General features: G+C 47.4%; 1 protein-coding gene across 2 annotated transcripts in view; it reads right to left on the bottom strand.

Moving 5' to 3' along the window:
* The window catches only part of MFSD2B (MFSD2 lysolipid transporter B, sphingolipid), a 103,177-nt gene that overhangs the window by 27,639 nt on the left and 54,657 nt on the right, over window positions 1–20,881 (bottom strand). For both annotated transcript variants that reach the window (XR_012751524.1, XM_075338792.1), the window contains exon 9: window positions 18,505–18,591. Coding sequence is in view for 1 of the 2 variants with exons in the window: in XM_075338792.1 (XP_075194907.1) it covers window positions 18,505–18,591 (87 nt within the window). In the remaining variant the exon portion in view is untranslated. The remainder of the gene's footprint in view (window positions 1–18,504; window positions 18,592–20,881) is intronic.

Below are 20,881 nucleotides of genomic sequence, written 5' to 3'. Positions count from 1 at the left end.
TGGGTTCCCACCGGTAACCCGCTCCCCGGCTTGGATATGGGCCGGAGGAGCACCTCTTTGCCCGCAGGCGCTGGCCCTGAGAAACTGGTGCCTTGGCGGTGGCGGTGTCTCTCTCATACGGTTGGACTGTTGCCTTCAATCGGGACTTAGTTGTTTGGAAACCCGGAGGTCCCCTTCACTGACGGATTTGGCAAATTCACGGCGACTCCAAGCCTTGCCGGGATCCGAAAGGCCCCTGCCAATGGTGCTGGCTTCTCCTTGTGTACCGGTCCGGTACCGCCGGGCCACCACCCGTCCACGGTCCTTACGGCACCTCCGATAGGCCACTCCTGCAGACTGTCACCGCCGTCTGCTAACCTTGCTGTCTCCGTCCGGGGCACACACCCGGATGCTCTCAGGCTCTTAAGCTGTCACTTTTCTCTCTCCACTTTCACTACACAACTGCTCTCTCTCCTCTCCAAACTCTAACTCCTCTCTGCACTCAAGCTCTGCCTGAGCTAAACTGCCTGGTTTTCCCGCCTCCAGGACTGTGAACTTCTCGGTGGGTGGGGCCAACCGCCTGGCCCACCCCCTGGTGTGGACATCAGCCCCTGGAGGAGGGCAACAAGGATTTCTGGGTCTAGCTTTGATGTGCCTAACCGGGGTGTAGGGTGTGGTGATGTCATTACCTGTGACCCCTGGCTTGTCCAGAGCGTCAAACAACCATTAATGACTAAACTGCTGGCAATAAAAGTGAGTACACCCCTAAGTGAAAAAGGACAAATTGTGCCCAATTAGCCATTTTCCCTCCTCAGTGTGATGTGACTCATTACTGTCACAAGGTCTCAGGTCTGAATGGGAAGCACTGTCATATCCAGAGGTCATCTTTCACAATAGACCTGGCAGTGGAACGCATTGATGTGTTCCATCACAGGTACTCTATGCATTCCACCGCAGGTCCTCTATGCGTTCCACCGCAGGTCCTCGCTCTCTACTGCACTGCGTCCCAGGATTCTCTGCTGGACGGAAGCAATTGGTATCGCCGTATGTCGTGAGTAGAGATGAGCGAACCGGTCCCGGTTCGGCTCGAGGCGGTTCGCCGAACGGGGGGTCTGGCTCGAGTTCGGCTCGTCGAACGTTCGACGAACCGAACTCGAGCCCATAGGAAACAATGGCAGGCAATCACAAACACAGTAAAACACCTAGAAAACACCCTCAAAGGTGTCCAAAAGGTGACAAACAACTCACAACACAACACAAACACATGGGAAAGTGACAAGGACATGTACTCATGCGAAAACAAAACAGCTGGACAAGGAAAAAGAGGAGGACACACAGATATAGGCATGGCACGCCCTTCTAAAGTCATGTAAAACACCGCAAGGTGACTCCAAGCGGAGTCTCCCTTTTTTCCAAAAATTGGGCCCCACACACCCACCCCTTCAGTGGCAGCAGTTGTGCCCCAGTTGTACACTTCACAGCTAGATTTGCATCAAGCACATTCAAAAATACGCCATTCTTATCCGTCCCCAGGATGACACCGGGGTAGGTAGCAAAGTCTTTCCTGATCCCAGCTCTGTTCATCTTGGCTTCTTTTAAAAACACAGCAAGCAAGGGTTACTCCAAGCGGAGTCTCCCTTTTTTCCAAAAATTGGGCCACACAGACACCCACCCCATCAGTGGCAGCACTTCGGCCCTAGTTGCAAACAGGATGTTTTGATTTGCATCAAGCACATTCAAAAATACGCTATTCTTAGCCGTCCCCAGGATGACACTGGGGTAGGTAGCAAAGTCTTTGCTGACCCATGACTTGTTCATCTTGGCTTCTTTTAAAAACAATGTAAGCAAGGGTTACTCCAAGCGGAGTCTCCCCTTTTTTCCAAAAATTGGGCCCCACACACACCCACCCATTCAGTGGCAGCAGTTGTGCCCCAGTTGTACACTTCACAGCTAGATTTGCATCAAGCACATTCAAAAATACGCCATTCTTATCCGTCCCCAGGATGACACCGGGGTAGGTAGCAAAGTCTTTCCTGATCCCAGCTCTGTTCATCTTGGCTTCTTTTAAAAACACAGCAAGCAAGGGTTACTCCAAGCGGAGTCTCCCTTTTTTCCAAAAATTGGGCCACACAGACACCCACCCCATCAGTGGCAGCACTTCGGCCCTAGTTGCAAACAGGATGTTTTGATTTGCATCAAGCACATTCAAAAATACGCTATTCTTAGCCGTCCCCAGGATGACACCGGGGTAGGTAGCAAAGTCTTTCCTGATCCCAGCTCTGTTCATCTTGGCTTCTTTTAAAAACACAGCAAGCAAGGGTTACTCCAAGCGGAGTCTCCCTTTTTTCCAAAAATTGGGCCACACAGACACCCACCCCATCAGTGGCAGCACTTGGGCCCTAGTTGCAAACAGGATGTTTTGATTTGCATCAAGCACATTCAAAAATACGCTATTCTTAGCCGTCCCCAGGATGACACTGGGGTAGGTAGCAAAGTCTTTGCTGACCCATGACTTGTTCATCTTGGCTTCTTTTAAAAACAATGTAAGCAAGGGTTACTCCAAGCGGAGTCTCCCCTTTTTTCCAAAAATTGGGCCCCACACACACCCACCCATTCAGTGGCAGCACTTGGGCCCTAGTTGCAAACAGGATGTTTTGATTTGCATCAAGCACATTCAAAAATACGCTATTCTTATCCGTCCCCAGGATGACACCGGGGTAGGTAGCAAAGTCTTTCCTGATCCCAGCTCTGTTCATCTTGGCTTCTTTTAAAAACACAGCAAGCAAGGGTTACTCCAAGCGGAGTCTCCCTTTTTTCCAAAAATTGGGCCACACAGACACCCACCCCATCAGTGGCAGCACTTGGGCCCTAGTTGCAAACAGGATGTTTTGATTTGCATCAAGCACATTCAAAAATACGCTATTCTTATCCGTCCCCAGGATGACACCGGGGTAGGTAGCAAAGTCTTTCCTGATCCCAGCTCTGTTCATCTTGGCTTCTTTTAAAAACACAGCAAGCAAGGGTTACTCCAAGCGGAGTCTCCCTTTTTTCCAAAAATTGGGCCACACAGACACCCACCCCATCAGTGGCAGCACTTGGGCCCTAGTTGCAAACAGGATGTTTTGATTTGCATCAAGCACATTCAAAAATACGCTATTCTTAGCCGTCCCCAGGATGACACCGGGGTAGGTAGCAAAGTCTTTCCTGATCCCAGCTCTGTTCATCTTGGCTTCTTTTAAAAACACAGCAAGCAAGGGTTACTCCAAGCGGAGTCTCCCTTTTTTCCAAAAATTGGGCCACACAGACACCCACCACATCAGTGGCAGCACTTGGGCCCTAGTTGCAAACAGGATGTTTTGATTTGCATCAAGCACATTCAAAAATACGCTATTCTTAGCCGTCCCCAGGATGACACCGGGGTAGGTAGCAAAGTCTTTCCTGATCCCAGCTCTGTTCATCTTGGCTTCTTTTAAAAACACAGCAAGCAAGGGTTACTCCAAGCGGAGTCTCCCTTTTTTCCAAAAATTGGGCCACACAGACACCCACCACATCAGTGGCAGCACTTGGGCCCTAGTTGCAAACAGGATGTTTTGATTTGCATCAAGCACATTCAAAAATACGCTATTCTTAGCCGTCCCCAGGATGACACCGGGGTAGGTAGCAAAGTCTTTCCTGATCCCAGCTCTGTTCATCTTGGCTTCTTTTAAAAACACAGCAAGCAAGGGTTACTCCAAGCGGAGTCTCCCTTTTTTCCAAAAATTGGGCCACACAGACACCCACCACATCAGTGGCAGCACTTGGGCCCTAGTTGCAAACAGGATGTTTTGATTTGCATCAAGCACATTCAAAAATACGCTATTCTTAGCCGTCCCCAGGATGACACCGGGGTAGGTAGCAAAGTCTTTCCTGATCCCAGCTCTGTTCATCTTGGCTTCTTTTAAAAACACAGCAAGCAAGGGTTACTCCAAGCGGAGTCTCCCTTTTTTCCAAAAATTGGGCCACACAGACACCCACCACATCAGTGGCAGCACTTGGGCCCTAGTTGCAAACAGGATGTTTTGATTTGCATCAAGCACATTCCAAATCCACAAGCATTTACTCTCCCCAGGATGACACAGGGGTAGTAAATTCCTTCTGGATCCATGACTTGTTCATTTTGATGAACGTCAGTCTGTCCACATTGTCACTGGACAGACGCGTGCGCTTATCTGTCAGCACACACCCAGCAGCACTGAATACACGTTCAGAGACAACGCTGGCAGCTGGACACGACAAAATCTCCAAGGCGTAACTGGAGAGCTCTGGCCATTTTTCTATGTTTGAAGCCCAAAAGGAGCAAGGCTCCAGTTGCACAGTCATGGCATCGATGTTCATTTGGAGATACTCCTGTATCATCCTCTCCAGCCGTTGAGTATGTGTCAGACTTGTTGTCTCTGGTGGCCTTGCAAAAGAGGGTCTAAAAAAATTATGAAAAGATTCCATAAAATTGCTGTTACCGGCACCAGAAAAGGTCCTACTGGTACGGGTAGACTGTTGAAGATGACGAGACCGTCCCATGTTTGTCAAGTTACAACTGGGAGATTCACTCCCTGCACCTGCACGGTTGTTTGGTGGAAAAGCCGAGCTAAGATCTAGTAACAGCTTCTGCTGATACTCCTGCATACGTGCGTCCCTTTCTATGGCTGGAATTATGTCACAAAATTTGGACTTGTACCGGGGATCTAATAGTGTGGCAATCCAGTAGTCATCATCACTTCTAATTTTGACAATACGACTGTCATGTTGGAGGTAGTGCAACAAAAAGGCACTCATGTGTCTTGCGCAGCCATGCGGACCAAGTCCATGCTGTGTTTGTGGCATAGAGGTGCTACCCGTTCTTTCTTCCTCTGACATCTGACCCCAACCTCTTTCAACTGAAATTTGACCAAGGTCTCCCTCATCCGCTGAGTCTTCCATGTCCATGGACAGTTCGTCCTCCATTTCTTCATGTTCTCCTGCACCTTGCTCAACATTTCGCCTGCTACTATGCGCCCTTGTCGATCCCTGTCCCCCATGGTCCCATGCCTGCTGCGTTGGTGATGATGAACGTCTGGACCTTCGTGATGTTGTTGTCCCTTGCGCATATGAATCCTCCTGTAGTTCCTCCCCTTCATGTTGTCCCACCCCCTGACTCCGAATAGTGTTTAGCGTGTGCTCCAGCATGTAAATGACTGGAATCGTCATGCTGATAATGGCATTGTCAGAGCTAAACATATTCGTCGCCATGTCGAAACTGTGCAGAAGGGTGCATAGGTCCTTGATCTGAGACCACTCCATCAGGGTGATCTGCCCCACCTCTGCATCTCGTTGGCCCAGGCTATACGTCATGACGTATTGCACCAGGGCTCTGCGGTGCTGCCACAGTCGCTGTAACATGTGGAGAGTTGAATTCCAGCGTGTCGCCACATCGCATTTCAGGCGATGAACCGGCAGGCCGAAAGACTTCTGGAGCGATGCAAGTCGCTCTGCTGCGGCGCTTGAACGGCGGAAGTGAGCTGACAGTTTTCGTGCCCTGTTCAGAAGGCCATCTAGGCCGGGATAGTGTGTTAAAAATTGCTGCACGACAAGGTTCAACACGTGAGCCATACAAGGTACGTGTGTCACCTTGCCCAGGCGAAGTGCCGCACCCAGGTTTGCAGCATTGTCGCACACGGCCTTACCAGGCTGCAGTTTGAGTGGAGACAACCATTTATTAAACTCGGACCGCAAAGCTGACCACAACTCCTCAGCTGTGTGACTCTTATTACCAAGACATGTCAAGCTAAAGACCGCCTGATGCCGTTGCGCTCTGCTGCCAGCATAGTAATGAGGGGTGCGTGATTCCTTCTGCGCAGTGAGAACGCTGGTGGCCTGACCAGGCAGGCTTGGGGCGGAGGTGGAGGACCCAGATGAGGTGGAGGATGCAGAAGCAGTGGCGGAACTTGGACAGACAGAGGATTGACACACAAGTCGTGGGGACGGCAAGACTTGTGCAGCAGACCCTTCACCATCTATCACCATAGTTACCCAGTGCCCAGTCAGCGACATGTAACGTCCCTGTCCATGCTTACTGGTCCAAGTATCGGTGGTGAAATGCACCCGTTCACACACAGAGTTTCTCAAGGAAGCGGTGATGTTGTGTGCGACATGCTGGTGTAGCGCGGGCACACCTTTCTTAGAGAAGTAGTGGCGACTAGGCATCTGGTACTGGGGCACAGCGACAGACATAAGGTCTCTAAAATCCTGTGTGTCCACTAGGCGGAAAGGCAGCATTTCGGTAGCCAACAGCTTACAGAGGGATAGAGTCAACCTCTTAGCTTTGTCATGGGTCGGAGGAAGTGGCCTTTTATTTGACCACATCTGAGGGACAGAGATCTGGCTGCTGTGTGTAGACGGTGTTGAGTAGGGTGTCCCTGGAAAAATGCAGGTTTGTGAGGAAAGTGCAGGCGGAGACATGATGTTGCCTTCATCCAACGTTGGTGCTATCGATGTCTGAGAGAGCTGTACACACTCACTTGTTTCCCCTTCCAAACCAACTGACGACCTTACAAGCAAACTGCCTGTTGCGGTTACAGTGGTGGAAGTTTTGCGTGGAAAAACAGGTGTGGCAGCTGTCCCCACAGTCCTAGAAGATGAAGAGCGCGCGGATGCAGTGGAAGGGGCGGGCGGTGGATGGTTCGCTCCACTAGGCCGCATTGCAGCACGGTGAGCTTCCCACCGGGACTTATGATATTTAGTCATGTGACGATTCATGGAAGAAGTTGTCAAACTGCTGAGGTTTTGAGGTTTTGACCTCTACTAACAGAATCATGACAAATGTTACATATCACATGAGTTGGGCGATCTTTTTCGATGTGAAAAAAGGACCAGGCTAGGCAAGGCTTAGAGGCCATGCGACCTGTTGATCCACCACGAATAATGCTCATAGGCAGAGTGGTGGCTGAGGATGCAGTTGTAGACGTGCTACCAGTTCTCCGACTCTGTCCAGGAAGGCGCAAGGTAACTTCGTCGTCGGTTGCATCCTCCTCCACCGCCTCTGTTGACCTCCTCGAGTGCCTGACTGGGGGTTGACAGTAGGTGGGATCTAGAACATCATCATCAATTGTTGTGTTTGCACTCCCCTCCCCCTCAGACCGAGCCTCTTCTTGCCCTGAACGAATATTTAAGTTGTCATCCCAATCGGGTATCTGCGTCTCATCTTCATCAGTATGTTCCTCATTGTCTATAACCACAGGTGTTACAGTTTGTGACAAAGGGTCAACATTATGCTCAGAAACTTGGTCCTCACGGCCTGAATCTGAGTCACAAAGGTTCTGGGCATCACTGCAGACCATTTCCTGTTCTGTACTCACTGTAGCTTGGGAGCAGACCTCTGATTCCCAGGCTATAGTGTGACTGAACAGCTCTGCAGACTCAGCCATCTCAGTTCCACCATACTGTGCAGGGCTGATGGAGACTTCAGAGCTGGGAGAAAGCAAGTTTGATTGGGATGACAACTCAGAGGACTGGTGTTTTTTGGATGCGGTACTTGAAGTGGCAGAGAGGGCACTTGTTGGACCACTTGAGATCCATTCAAGCATTTTCCTTTTTTGCCCATCATCTACCTTTGTTCCTGTTGTTCGTGTCCGTAACAAAGGGAGCACATCGGATTGTCCACGGTAAGTAGTAGACATCTTACTTTTGCTGGTAGATGGTCTATCTTCAGCAGATGATAATGGAGCTTTGCCACCTTCCCCACGGACAAAACCTTTTTTGCCTTTTACACCACGCCTCTTCCCCTTTCCACCAGCATCTGTCATTTTGCCACTCATGTTGATTGCGACAAGATTGTGGACTGAAAATGTGGTAGTAAAAATTGAGAGGTGGTGAAGATTGCAGTGGTGGTCTAGCTTTATTAACAGCAGAATAATAAAGAATAAATATCCCTGACAATGCAACTTAGTTATAATTAGTTGGAGTGTGCAACGCAGGCAGACGTGCTGCAAATGTCTTTGCACTAGTGGGACTATAGCAAAGTCCAATAGCCACGTATAGGATGCCACTAGGTACACTGAGTGTTTGCTAGTATAATGGCTTGTTTAGAATGAGTTGTAGTGTGCAACGCAGGCAGACGCGCTCTGCAAATGTCTTTGCACTAGTGGGACTATAGCAAAGTCCAATAGCCACGTATAGGATGCCACTAGGTACACTGAGTGTTTGCTAGTATAATGGCTTGTTTAGAATGAGTTGTAGTGTGCAACGCAGGCAGACGCGCTCTGCAAATGTCTTTGCACTAGTGGGACTATAGCAAAGTCCAATAGCCACGTATAGGATGCCACTAGGTACACTGAGTGTTTGCTAGTATAATGGCTTGGTTAGAATGAGTTGTAGTGTGCAACGCAGGCAGACGCGCTCTGCAAATGTCTTTGCACTAGTGGGACTATAGCAAAGTCCAATAGCCACGTATAGGATGCCACTAGGTACACTGAGTGTTTGCTAGTATAATGGCTTGGTTAGAATGAGTTGTAGTGTGCAACGCAGGCAGACGCGCTCTGCAAATGTCTTTGCACTAGTGGGACTATAGCAAAGTCCAATAGCCACGTATAGGATGCCACTAGGTACACTGAGTGTTTGCTAGTATAATGGCTTGGTTAGAATGAGTTGTAGTGTGCAACGCAGGCAGACGCGCTCTGCAAATGTCTTTGCACTAGTGGGACTATAGCAAAGTCCAATAGCCACGTATAGGATGCCACTAGGTACACTGAGTGTTTGCTAGTATAATGGCTTGGTTAGAATGAGTTGTAGTGTGCAATGCAGGCAGATGTGCTCTGCTAATGTCTTTGCACTAGTGGGACTATAGCAAAGTCCAATAGCCACGTATAGGATGCCACTAGGTACACTGAGTGTTTGCTAGTATAATGGCTTGTTTAGAATGAGTTGTAGTGTGCAATGCAGGCAGACGCGCTCTGCAAATGTCTTTGCACTAGTGGGACTATAGCAAAGTCCAATAGCCACGTATAGGATGCCACTAGGTACACTGAGTGTTTGCTAGTATAATGGCTTGGTTAGAATGAGTTGTAGTGTGCAACGCAGGCAGACGCGCTCTGCAAATGTCTTTGCACTAGTGGGACTATAGCAAAGTCCAATAGCCACGTATAGGATGCCACTAGGTACACTGAGTGTTTGCTAGTATAATGGCTTGGTTAGAATGAGTTGTAGTGTGCAACGCAGGCAGACGCGCTCTGCAAATGTCTTTGCACTAGTGGGACTATAGCAAAGTCCAATAGCCACGTATAGGATGCCACTAGGTACACTGAGTGTTTGCTAGTATAATGGCTTGGTTAGAATGAGTTGTAGTGTGCAACGCAGGCAGACGCGCTCTGCAAATGTCTTTGCACTAGTGGGACTATAGCAAAGTCCAATAGCCACGTATAGGATGCCACTAGGTACACTGAGTGTTTGCTAGTATAATGGCTTGGTTAGAATGAGTTGTAGTGTGCAACGCAGGCAGACGCGCTCTGCAAATGTCTTTGCACTAGTGGGACTATAGCAAAGTCCAATAGCCACGTATAGGATGCCACTAGGTACACTGAGTGTTTGCTAGTATAATGGCTTGGTTAGAATGAGTTGTAGTGTGCAACGCAGGCAGACGCGCTCTGCAAATGTCTTTGCACTAGTGGGACTATAGCAAAGTCCAATAGCCACGTATAGGATGCCACTAGGTACACTGAGTGTTTGCTAGTATAATGGCTTGGTTAGAATGAGTTGTAGTGTGCAACGCAGGCAGACGCGCTCTGCAAATGTCTTTGCACTAGTGGGACTATAGCAAAGTCCAATAGCCACGTATAGGATGCCACTAGGTACACTGAGTGTTTGCTAGTATAATGGCTTGGTTAGAATGAGTTGTAGTGTGCAACGCAGGCAGACGCGCTCTGCAAATGTCTTTGCACTAGTGGGACTATAGCAAAGTCCAATAGCCACGTATAGGATGCCACTAGGTACACTGAGTGTTTGCTAGTATAATGGCTTAGTTATCAGTTGGAGTGTGCAGAGGACAAGAGGGTACAGTGGCAGGATTGTGGTGCTCTGGGTAGAGGAATGGAAGCCTGCCTTTCTATTCCCTCCTAATGGTGAAATGCAGGTAGGAAATCCCTGACCTGGGCTACACAGACGCTGTTGCTGTTTGCAGGACCTGTCACCTATGGCTCTCTGACCCTGCCGGTTGGAGCCCTTAAAAGGACTGCTATAAAGTGCTCTCCCTAAGCTGTCTAACGCTGTGTATGCAGCGCATACAGCTGTATCGGCTATAGGACTCAGGAAGACGGAGCTGCGACAGTGATGTCTGACACCAAAGACGCAGAAGGCAGATAATGGCGTCCGTGAAGAAAATGTCCGGTTTTATAATGCAGGGACATGTGACATGCAGATCCTATCACACATGCCGTTGCTTCTCTGGCTCAAAGTCCACTTAGCTGTGTGTGTGTCTGGGATTGGCTGACATGCTGGCCCGCCCCACAAGACGCGCGCACTTAGGGAAGGAAGACAAGAAAAAAAAAAAAAAAAAATGGCGATCGCCATTATAGAAACAGCAGTGATCTGAAGGCGCTGTTCACGCACACTATACACTGAAATGTGATAATAGTTTGATTCACAGAGTGACTTACACTATTACAGCAGAAACCAAGCTATGATTTAGCTGTTTTTTGGCTGCTAGAACCGTTCTCGAACGTTTCTAGAACTACCGAGCTTTTGCAAAAAGCTCGAGTTCTAGTTCGATCTAGAACATGCCCCAAAATCACTCGAGCCGCGAACTGGAGAACCACGAACCACGAACCGCGCTCAACTCTAGTCGTGAGTGCTAGTGTGCATTCTGATGTGTGTGTGTATATGATTGTGTCTGTATGCAATCTAATGTGTGTGTGTGTCAGCCAGAAGCAGGGAAGAACCATGTGGAGCATACCTGCTGAGAACGCCCACCGAAGATCGCAGGAGGACCTAGGAGTGACACAGACGCCCGGGGTCTGGTAAGTATGATTCTCCTGGGGGGATCTGCATTTTGGGGGGTAAAGTTTCCCCCAACCATGTTTCCCTGAGAATAAGCCCTAAGGCCTTTTTTGTGTAAAAAAAAAAAAAACAATATAAGACAGTGTCTTAGTTTCTGGGAAACACAGTAGATCAAGGGCGTCTGGCCAGTCGTCACCATGAGATCCGTCGCACTGGTGATGTCTGCTTTTACTGAAGAAGTTTCACGCACCTGATCGGCTTCAGTCCTAAGAAGCCTGGAAACTAAACTTGAATTAAACTTGAAAAGAAACTGTCCCACAATAATTCCAGGGAGGTTTGGTCAGGAATTAAATTACTGACTGGGCTTAACGTGAGGTCTGAGCATGGGGGAGGAAAACTGGACAATGCTAATGAGATGAATGAGTATTTCAATAGATTTAGCAATACATGTGTAACGCCAACTGACAGAGGATGTAATTCTGGTGCAAATTCTGCAACATTGATATTGGAGGATGAGCAGACTAATTTCAGAGTCTCTGAAAATGATGTGAGGATGCAGGTTAAGTCACTTAACATTGGTAAAGCTGCAGGGCCAGATGGACTCAGTTCACGTGTCCTTAAAGTGTGTGCAGACCAGCTGTGTACGGTCTTTACACACCTATTTAATGGAAGTCTACAAACACAGAGGGTACCAGTGTTATGGAAAACTTCCTGTCTGGTTCCGGTACCCAAGACTACTTCTCCTGCAACCCTAAATGACTATCGTCCTGTAGCCTTAACATCTCATGCTATGAAGGCCTTGGAAAGATTAGTGCTTGCTCACTTGAGTCCGAGGGTGAGGGCTTTTATTGATCCCCTACAGTTTGCTTACCGGCATAGATTGGGGGTGGACGATGCTATTCTTTCTCTGTTACATACTGTACATTCATTTTTGGAGAATGACGGAACCACTGTGCGAGGGATGTTCTTCGATTTCTCAAGTGCATTTAACACCCTGCAGCCACTTTTACTACACAAAAAGATGACTGATATGAAGGTGGAGGAGGGGATGAGAAATTGGATAACTGACTACCTATCAGATCGGCCACAGTTTGTACAGATGGGAGCAGTTGTGTCTAGCAGATTATTAAGCAGTTTAGGTGCCCCTCAGGGAACGGTGCTAGCGCCCTTTCTATTCACACTGTATACATCAGACTTTCAGTATAAATCTGATTTTTGCCACGTTCAAAAATTCTCGGATGACTCCGTGGTTGTTGGATGTATTAGGGGGGACCAGGAGGATGAGTAATATAGAAGAGTGGTGTTGAATTTTTTGGATTGGTGCCATGGTAACTATCTACAACTTAATGTTAAGAAAACTAAGGAGTTGGTGGCCAACTATAGCAGGAGAAAGATGGAATGTTTACCGATCACTATTGCTGGTCAGGAGGTGGAGCAGGTAGAGAGTTACAAATATTTGGGGGTCCACCTGGATAGCAAACTGGACTGGAGAGGCCACTCAGAGAGGGTCTACAAGAAGGGGATCAGCAGACTGTATTTCCTAAGGAAACTGAGGTCTTTTAAAGTGTGCAACAAAATGTTAGAAATGTTCTACCAGTCTGTAGTGGCAAGTGCCATCTTTTTTGCACTCATATGCTGGGGTAGTAGTGTGCGGGTCTCTGATGCTAATAAGCTGAATAAGCTTATCAAGAAGGCAAGCTCCGCTGCTGGCTGCAATCTGGACTCTTTTGAGGAGGTAGTGGAGAGAAGAACTCTGAAAAAGTGTATGGCGATTATGAATAATAATGCACATCCATTATATGAGCTATTCATGAGACAGAAGAGCACCTTCAGTAACCGGCTGATCCTTCTGAGGTGTAAGAAGGAAAAATATAGGAAATCATTTGTGCCAACTGCTATGGGAATGTACAACAATAACATTAGTGTTAAATCATCAAGGTGAATGTCTACTTTATTTCTTCTACTTCTCAGTTTACCCGCTGTGTATGTCCTAATATAATGTATAATGTTCTTCTGTCAACTCTACTGTCTCGTCAATTATGTAATTCATATTATGATTTAAGTTGTGCTGCTGTGATACCATAATTTCCCATGGGATCAATAAAGTGTATCGTACTACATAGCCTAGGGTCAGAAGGAGAGGCTACCTTGGGTGAGAGAAAGTCCTCTTTACCCCTATATAAGACCAGTGGCGACGCCCGGTTATCTGGAACGGTCTTGCTGGACTCTGGTGCTGATGGGAATTTCATTTAGTAGGCCATAGTGCATTGGTATCAGATTCTCAATCATCAGCGTCAAGCTCCCATTACTGTGCTGTTGGTGGACAGAAAGAATCTGCCTGAGGCAATCCAGTTTATCACAGAGGAAGTTGACCTTCATGTGGGAATGCAGCAGAAAAAATTATGTGTTACCGGAAATGTCACATCCACTGTTAATGGGTCTGCCGTGGCTTTGGAAGCATGAACTAGTTCTGGACTGGAGATCTGGGGACAAGCTCAGGTAGGGTCACTTGTGCCACAAAAGTTTTCTTGTTTCCGTGCAACCTGCTCAGCCACATGTGAAACCCTCTATCCTCCTGGGTCTGCTGTCCACCTACTGGGCCTATGCAGACGTTTTTGAGAAAAAAAGAGGCTGAGACTATGCCACCACACAGACAGTACGACTGCCCTATTGACCTTCTCCCTGGGTCTACGCATCCGAGGAGTCGCATTTACCCACTGTCTCAGGCTGAGACCCAAACTATAAAATGGATACAGCCGCACACTAAATGCCATCAATGTATAAGGGAACTCTGGTACTGCATTACTGCTATATGAAAAAATGAGATTTTTAGTTTATGAATTGGCCAATGCATGTAAGCCCGGAAACCAAACGGCAAGGTAAATCTCAATATTCCGGGACCCAAACTATGTCTGAGTACAAAAGGGAGAATCTGGTAAGAGGTTTCATCTAAAAGCCTTCCTCACCGGCCGGAGCCGGATTCTTCTTTGTCAAGAAAAAGGATGGGTCTCTTTGGCCATGTAGCGACTATAGAAGTCGCAATCAAATCACGGTCAAGAACAAATATCCGCTGCAGCGTATACCAGAATTATTCGACTGACTTCGAGGTTCCAGGATTTTCTCCAAGCTCGAACTCCGTGGTGCATACTGTCTGGCTCTCCGAATATGGTTGGGTGACGAATATAAGACGGCCTTTAACACCCGTGATGGCCACTGTGAGTATCGGGTAATGCATTCAGGCTTAGCAATGCTTCGGTGGTCATCCAGGAATTCGTCAACGATATATATAGATCTGCTCTACACGTGTGGTGGTATACCTGGATGACTTTCTCGTGTTCTTCATCCTCCGGTGATGTCCTCACGCAGAGGTCAGCTACGGGTAAGACTGTAACTTGCGGATTCTTTTCTAGGGCCTTCTCTCTGGCTGAGCTCAACTACTCGATTGGCGACCAAGAATTTTTGCCAATCAAATTGGCGTTGGAGGACTGGCGATACCTTCATCGACCACAAGAACCTGGCTTATCTCCAGTTGGGTCAGAGGTTGAATCCACGCTATCTCGGTGGTTGCTGTTGTTCACCCGCTTCAACATCATTCTGCATTTCCTCCCCACTGAGAAGATTGTCAAGGCCAATGAACTGTTGCGGACGTTTCTGTCGGCTGATAAGGAGGTGGAACCTCAGCATATTATCGAGCCTTTCAGGATGGTGAGGGAGAATATAAATGCCTCTCTTCTCCTTAAGAGATTCCTGGAAAAGGGGAGGAATAAGAGAGGGGGGTACTGTAACGCCCATACCGGCATCCCCGTGCTGTTCCGCATGCCTCCCACGTCGGGAACGCCAGATCTCTTACCTTCCCAGGCTAGCCCATTCCCAGTCCATGCTGCTGTCTCCCAGGGCCTTCCCAAAGGATGTGCATGGCCACGTCGCTTTTCTTAAAGGGTTAGTACGCCCTCACCTGAAAGTGCCTCTCAGCTCAGCTGAGAGGCATCAGGTATTTAAGGCATCTTCCCCCTAAGATAGGTGCCTGCCAATGAGTTCTATACATTGCTAGTTCTCAGGTCCTCAGTGCTGCTGCTGTCATTGTGCTGTATGCTGTTACTGATTTGTATCTATTTCAGTGAATTACAAGTCTGCTGCTGCAACTATCCATGCTGACCACTTCCTACAATATCCGTTGCGACTGCTGTAAGCATCCACGCCTGTGACCTACCACGATATCCACTGCTACTGCAAGTATCCACATCAGTGGCTACTACTGCATCCATCCATCCTGGCCAAATCCACAACATCATCTGCTGCTGTTACTACAACCAGAGATTGTTTGTACCTGTGGCACCAGCTGCCGAGGTACCGTTGATCCCCTGGGGCTGCCCTCTGTCGGCTGCCTACCAGCGTGTGTACCTATCACCACCTCCGGTGGCCTTAATGATGGCTCGGCAGCTGTTCCAGTTCACTCCTCCAGGCCAGTGATCGGTACTTTCGGTCTAGTGGACCCACTAACCCCGTGCTCACCTAACACCCAAGAGACCTAAGGTAGTACTTGTATATAATGGTGGCCACACAAAATATTGACACTTTGGGCACAATTTGGCCATTTTCACTGAGGGGTGTACTCACATTTGTTGCCTTGCCAGTGATTTTGACATTAATAGCTGTGTGTTAAGTTATTTAGAAGACACAAAATTTACAGTTATACAAGCTGCACACTGACTACTTTAGATTATATCAGTGTCAGATCTTCAATGCTGTCCCATGATAAATTATAATAAAATATTTACAAAAATGTGAGGTGTACTTTTGTCATATAGTGTACACTTACATTTATCTATATGAAGCATTATATCCGGTATCCGATCCCAAACCTTAACATTTTTCATGTCTCCCCAGATCTGTTGGCTCACTGCTCCAGCATTCCGCACTCATAGGCTACAACCAACGTCAACCATATATGATGCTGGAGCTTGGCATCGTGGTGACATACCAGTGTTTTATAGGCTGCAGGTCTAAGGAGACTGAGCAGCTCCTTTCATTGTGGTTATAGAGGAATATTAGTTTTATTAGTTTTAATTTGGACAGTATTCCTTAATGAAAGCACTATGGGGCACACTAGTACTGAGTTGGGTTTATTAAGGTGCAGTATTACTTAGTAGGGAGGACACTAATGGGGCACCATTACTATTTAGAGAAATCAAGAGAATTATTATTGAGTGGTGGAGCCAATACTTAGTGAGGGCAGTGAGTTGCAGTATTAAGGAGTAGGGAGGGGGCTCCAGTACAGAATGGGGGCACTAAGGGGCATCATTATTGAGTTAAATTACTAAAGTACGACTCCAGAAGCTTTTCCTTTTTTCACCATTGGAGTGGTGCTTTAAATTAAGTCTCCTCCCCCTGTCTTATACTCATCCCCAGAGCCTTCACCTTTTTCCAGCATTGCTCCAGTTGGTCACCAGTGATTTGTGACCAGCCGGCAGCTGCAGTGTTTCATGGAGCAGGCCGCAAATCACAACTCAGTACTAGTTTATAAGAGCCTCGTTCTGGCATTGTTCTAGGCCTCATAGACTTGCATTGAGAGTTTGTGACTTACTTAACTTCTGACTTCTGGCCAGTGAGAAGTTACGGTTACAAGATGGCACCGTCAGAGTGGAGTGACTCTGAAAAAGAAGGTGAAAACATTGTTGGGTGAGTATAAGACTGGGGGGCAGTGGACTTTGATTTAAAGCCCCACTTCAGCACTGAAAAAAACCCCGCTAGAGTGGTACTTTAAGGTGCACCATTATTTATAAGGAGGCACCATTACTGACTGAGAACAAACCGACACCATTGTTGAATGGCGAATCAAGAACATTATCATTGGGGAAGCCAACAGTGAGTGAGGGCAGTAAAATACACCATTAATGAATAAGAGGGGGCACCATTAATTAGTAGTAGCACTAAAGGAAACCAATATTGATTGAATGCACCAATGCTGAAATGGGGGCACCGATATTTGGTACAGAGTGATGGTCAGACCCGGACTGTAAAAGTATACATGGGTTAACCACGCTGCGATTAACCCCTTATTACCCCAATTGCCACCGCACCAGGGCAATCGGGAAGAGCCATGTAAAATGCTGAGATTGTCACATCTAATGTATGCAATAATCCTGGGCCGCTGCAGGCTGCTATTTGTAGGCTGTGGGGGGCCCATTAAGCATTCTCGCCAGCCTGAGAATACCAGCCTTCAGCTATGTGGCTTTATCATGGCTGGGTATCAAAATTGGGGGGGAACTGCACGTCGTTTTTTAAAATTATTTATTTAAATAATTTGGGGAAAAAAACCCACATGCGGTGCCTCTAATTTGAGGAAAAAAAAGGCCATATGCGGTCCCTCTAATTTGAGAAAAAAAAGGCCACATGCGGTGCCTCTAATTTGAGAAAAAAAAGGCCACATGCGGTGCCTCTAATTTGAGGGAAAAAAAAGGCCATATGCAGTCCTTCTAATTTGAGAAAAAAAAGGCCACATGCGGTGCCTCTAATTTGAGAAAAAAAAGGCCACATGTGGTGCCTCTAATTTTGATACACAGCCATGCTAAGTGCATGGCTGGGGGCTGCAGCCTGTAGCCGAATGCTTTGTCTGTGCTAGGTATCATAATGTGTGGGGACCCTACGGCAATTTTTGTTTTTATTTATACTGTACGATATACACGCGCAAACCAGGCCTGTGATTGGAAGAGTCAGACACGCTGTCACTCAGTGTGGGGGCATATCTTGTCAATCCCGAGCTGGAACCAATTTTTTTTTTTTTTAAATCCGGTTAGGTCTGCCGGTCTCGGTTATCTGCGAGTCCGTCCATCACTAGGTACAGGAACTAATGATAAGTTAGCATCACCCTTACTGAGTAAAGGCACTAACGCTGGGTTGGGGGCACTGATATTTGGTAAAAGCACTAATGATGAGTTAGAGTCACACTTATTGTGTAAATGCATTGATTCTGAGTTGGGTGCACCAATATTTGGTACAGGCATTAATGATGTTAGGGTCGCCCTTAAGTAAAGGCACTAATGCTGGGTTGAGGCACCGATATTTGGTAAGACCACTACTGATGAGTTATTGAGTAAAAGCACTAAAGCTGGGTTGGGGCAGTGATATTTGGTGAGAGTCCTAATGATGAGTTAGAGTCACCCTTACTGAGTAAAGGCACTAACGCTGGGTTGGGGGCACTGATATTTCGTACAGACACTAATGATGAGTTAGGGTCATTCTTGCTGAGTAAAGGCACTAACACTGGGTTGGGGACACCGATATTTGGTAAAAGCACTAATGATGAGTCAGGGTCACTATTACTGAGTAAAGCCACTAATGTTGTGTTGAGGGGCATTATTGACCTGATAAGGCAACAAAGTCATAACGTCTTCCAGAAAGTTAGAAAAGACAGAAGAATTAACAGGATTATTGTAGTGGCTCAGACGTGTACAGCATGGACTGACAGAGGACAGCGGCTAAAGGAGTCACATCAACCAGCTGTAAGATTGTGATACAACTCACCAAAATGGTCAGCACCAAGTTCTGGAAGTGATCCCGTAAGTCATCTGCAGCGTGTGTGCAAAAAAGGACAAAATTGCTCTGCTGAAGCTGATCGGAGAGAAAGGATTGCCTGTGAATAATCGTGAGCACCATGCACCCTACACAGATCACTACCAGTGCTGCACTGTCCAATTCATTAGTGCAGAAATCCATGGCAGCAAAATTACCATTTGGGCACAAGTATGAACAATTGGGATTTATTAAAAATGTTGTACATTACTGGCTGCAGAATGAGTTAACTGAGACTCCATCAAAGAGCTCTGATGGCAGATTATAACCCTTATATCTATTTTTTATGTGATCTTCTTTGCTATTTTATAAGCACAGACCACATCAAAGTTGAGGTGATCTGTCATTTGGTCATAAATCAGATGACAGGAGCTCAAAAAAGCCAGATAGGAGTTAGAATACTCCCTGTCAGGCCCCATTCAGACATCAGTGATTCTTCTGTTACGTAAAAAAACAGACTGATAAGTGTTCTGGATCAATCAGTTTTTACCATTGGAGCTTCATTTGGGTTTTCTTGTATACAAAGAAAAAAAATGAATAGATTTCTCAAACTTCTATTAAATAATGTAAAACGGACAGCACGGGGATGGCATCAGAATGCTGTCCGATTTTAGTTTGATCCTTGACTCGGATCAAAATCGGACATGTGTCTTTTTGGTGCAGTGCACTTGTAGCACGCAGGGGGCAGGGGTCGTCAGGCACGGGGGATCTCGTACCTGCGTTACTCGTCACCGGGCCGGTGTGATGACCTGGAATGTCGCAGTGGCCTGCCCGGCTTTGTGCCCCGAGGTGTACACCAATAAGGAGGGAAGATGATGGGGGTAGTAGTAGGATGAATGTCGTGATGCCACCTGCGGTATGCGGCCAGAGATTAGCCGTCGCGCAGTCGCTCTCCTCCGGCCCGAATGGTAGTAGCAGCTAGATATGGTACCGCTCCCCACAGGTGGAGCGGGGCCCGGGGAGGATGATGAGGGGAGTAGTGATGGCCTTTAGCGCCGAGGGGTGGGGCTGCGCCGCCGGCGGTAATGAGAGTCCAAGTCAGTTGCTGCGGTTCCAGGTGTTTTTACTCACTCTTTAGTGCTGTTCGCCCGGGTAGTACAGGTCACCCGCTGTGATGGGCCCCGTCGAACTCAGATCCCTTCAGAGAGAGGTCAGGTGTGGTGCTCGGTGAGTCCCTTCCTCCTAGCGCCGTGTGTGTTGAATCCCTGTGGCTTAAAGCTACTTAGGGACCCCAGTTCATCTTGAGTAGTACTCTTGTCCCTATTTGCAGGTGCCGCAGCTACACACTGGGGCCTGGTGCTGTTCAAGGCCCCAGATCCTATCTGGCACTGTGCTTTCAGGATCTGTGTGGCCAGCAAAGCTTGAAACCTCCCCGTACCGGCAGATTCTGGAAAACCAACTTGGAGAATGATCATCCCTAGGGTCTTGCACCCTACATTGCGCCGGTTCCGAGGGAGCAATGAAGCTCTCCCCATGGCAACTGCATTAACTCCTGTATCCCACCAGAGCACCGGTAAGACAAGTCTCCTCCTTTCCTCTCCTGCCGGAGAACTCCCTTTAACTGTTGTGTTGGTTCCTAACTCCCCCTAAGTGACCGCCCCTCCCCGGGTCCCTGTCACTAGTGGGTGGTGCCCCCCATGTTTGAAGGCAATCTTAACACCCTACCCTAGCCCAGTCCCCATTGGGGAGGGCAACCTAGTTGTGTATTTGAGTGTGTAAAGGCCCTGTCACACACAGAGATAAATCTGTGGCAGATCTGTGGTAGATCTGTGGTTGCAGTGAAATTGTGGACAATCAGTGCCAGGTTTGTGGCTGTGTACAAACTGAACAATATGTCCATGATTTCACTGCAACTACAGATCTGCCAAAGATTTATCTGTGTGTGTGACAGGGCCTTAAGTGGTGGGAAACCGGTCCCGACCGCCTCTGGATCCGGGTGCAGCATTACACCTTAAATCAGGTGAAATACTCTGTGGACACTGGAGCCTCAGGGGCGCCACACACTCAGTCCACAAGGATATATGGATGTGTGAACAGCACCATAGAGAAGTGCGAACTGTAGAAAACGTGAATAAAAGTTGTACCTGAAATAATGACTAAATGTGTCCTTAGGGTGAGCTCACTGATATATTCTCAGTTAACTCAATTTCCACCCAGCAATGTGCAAGGAAGCAAAAAGCCTGGAAACCCAAATGGTGTAAAAAATGTAATGAAGCTGAAATGAAAAATGTATTTTTAGCTGAAAATACATTTTTTAAGTAAAAAAAAACAAAAAGGAAGGAAAACAAATGTCTCCCAAGGTGACTAGTAATTGTGTTTCACTAAAGGG

This window comes from Anomaloglossus baeobatrachus, chromosome 3, assembly GCF_048569485.1.
Source record: "Anomaloglossus baeobatrachus isolate aAnoBae1 chromosome 3, aAnoBae1.hap1, whole genome shotgun sequence".
Lineage (NCBI taxonomy): Eukaryota > Metazoa > Chordata > Amphibia > Anura > Aromobatidae > Anomaloglossus > Anomaloglossus baeobatrachus.
This window is presented reverse-complemented; position numbering and strand designations above follow the sequence as displayed.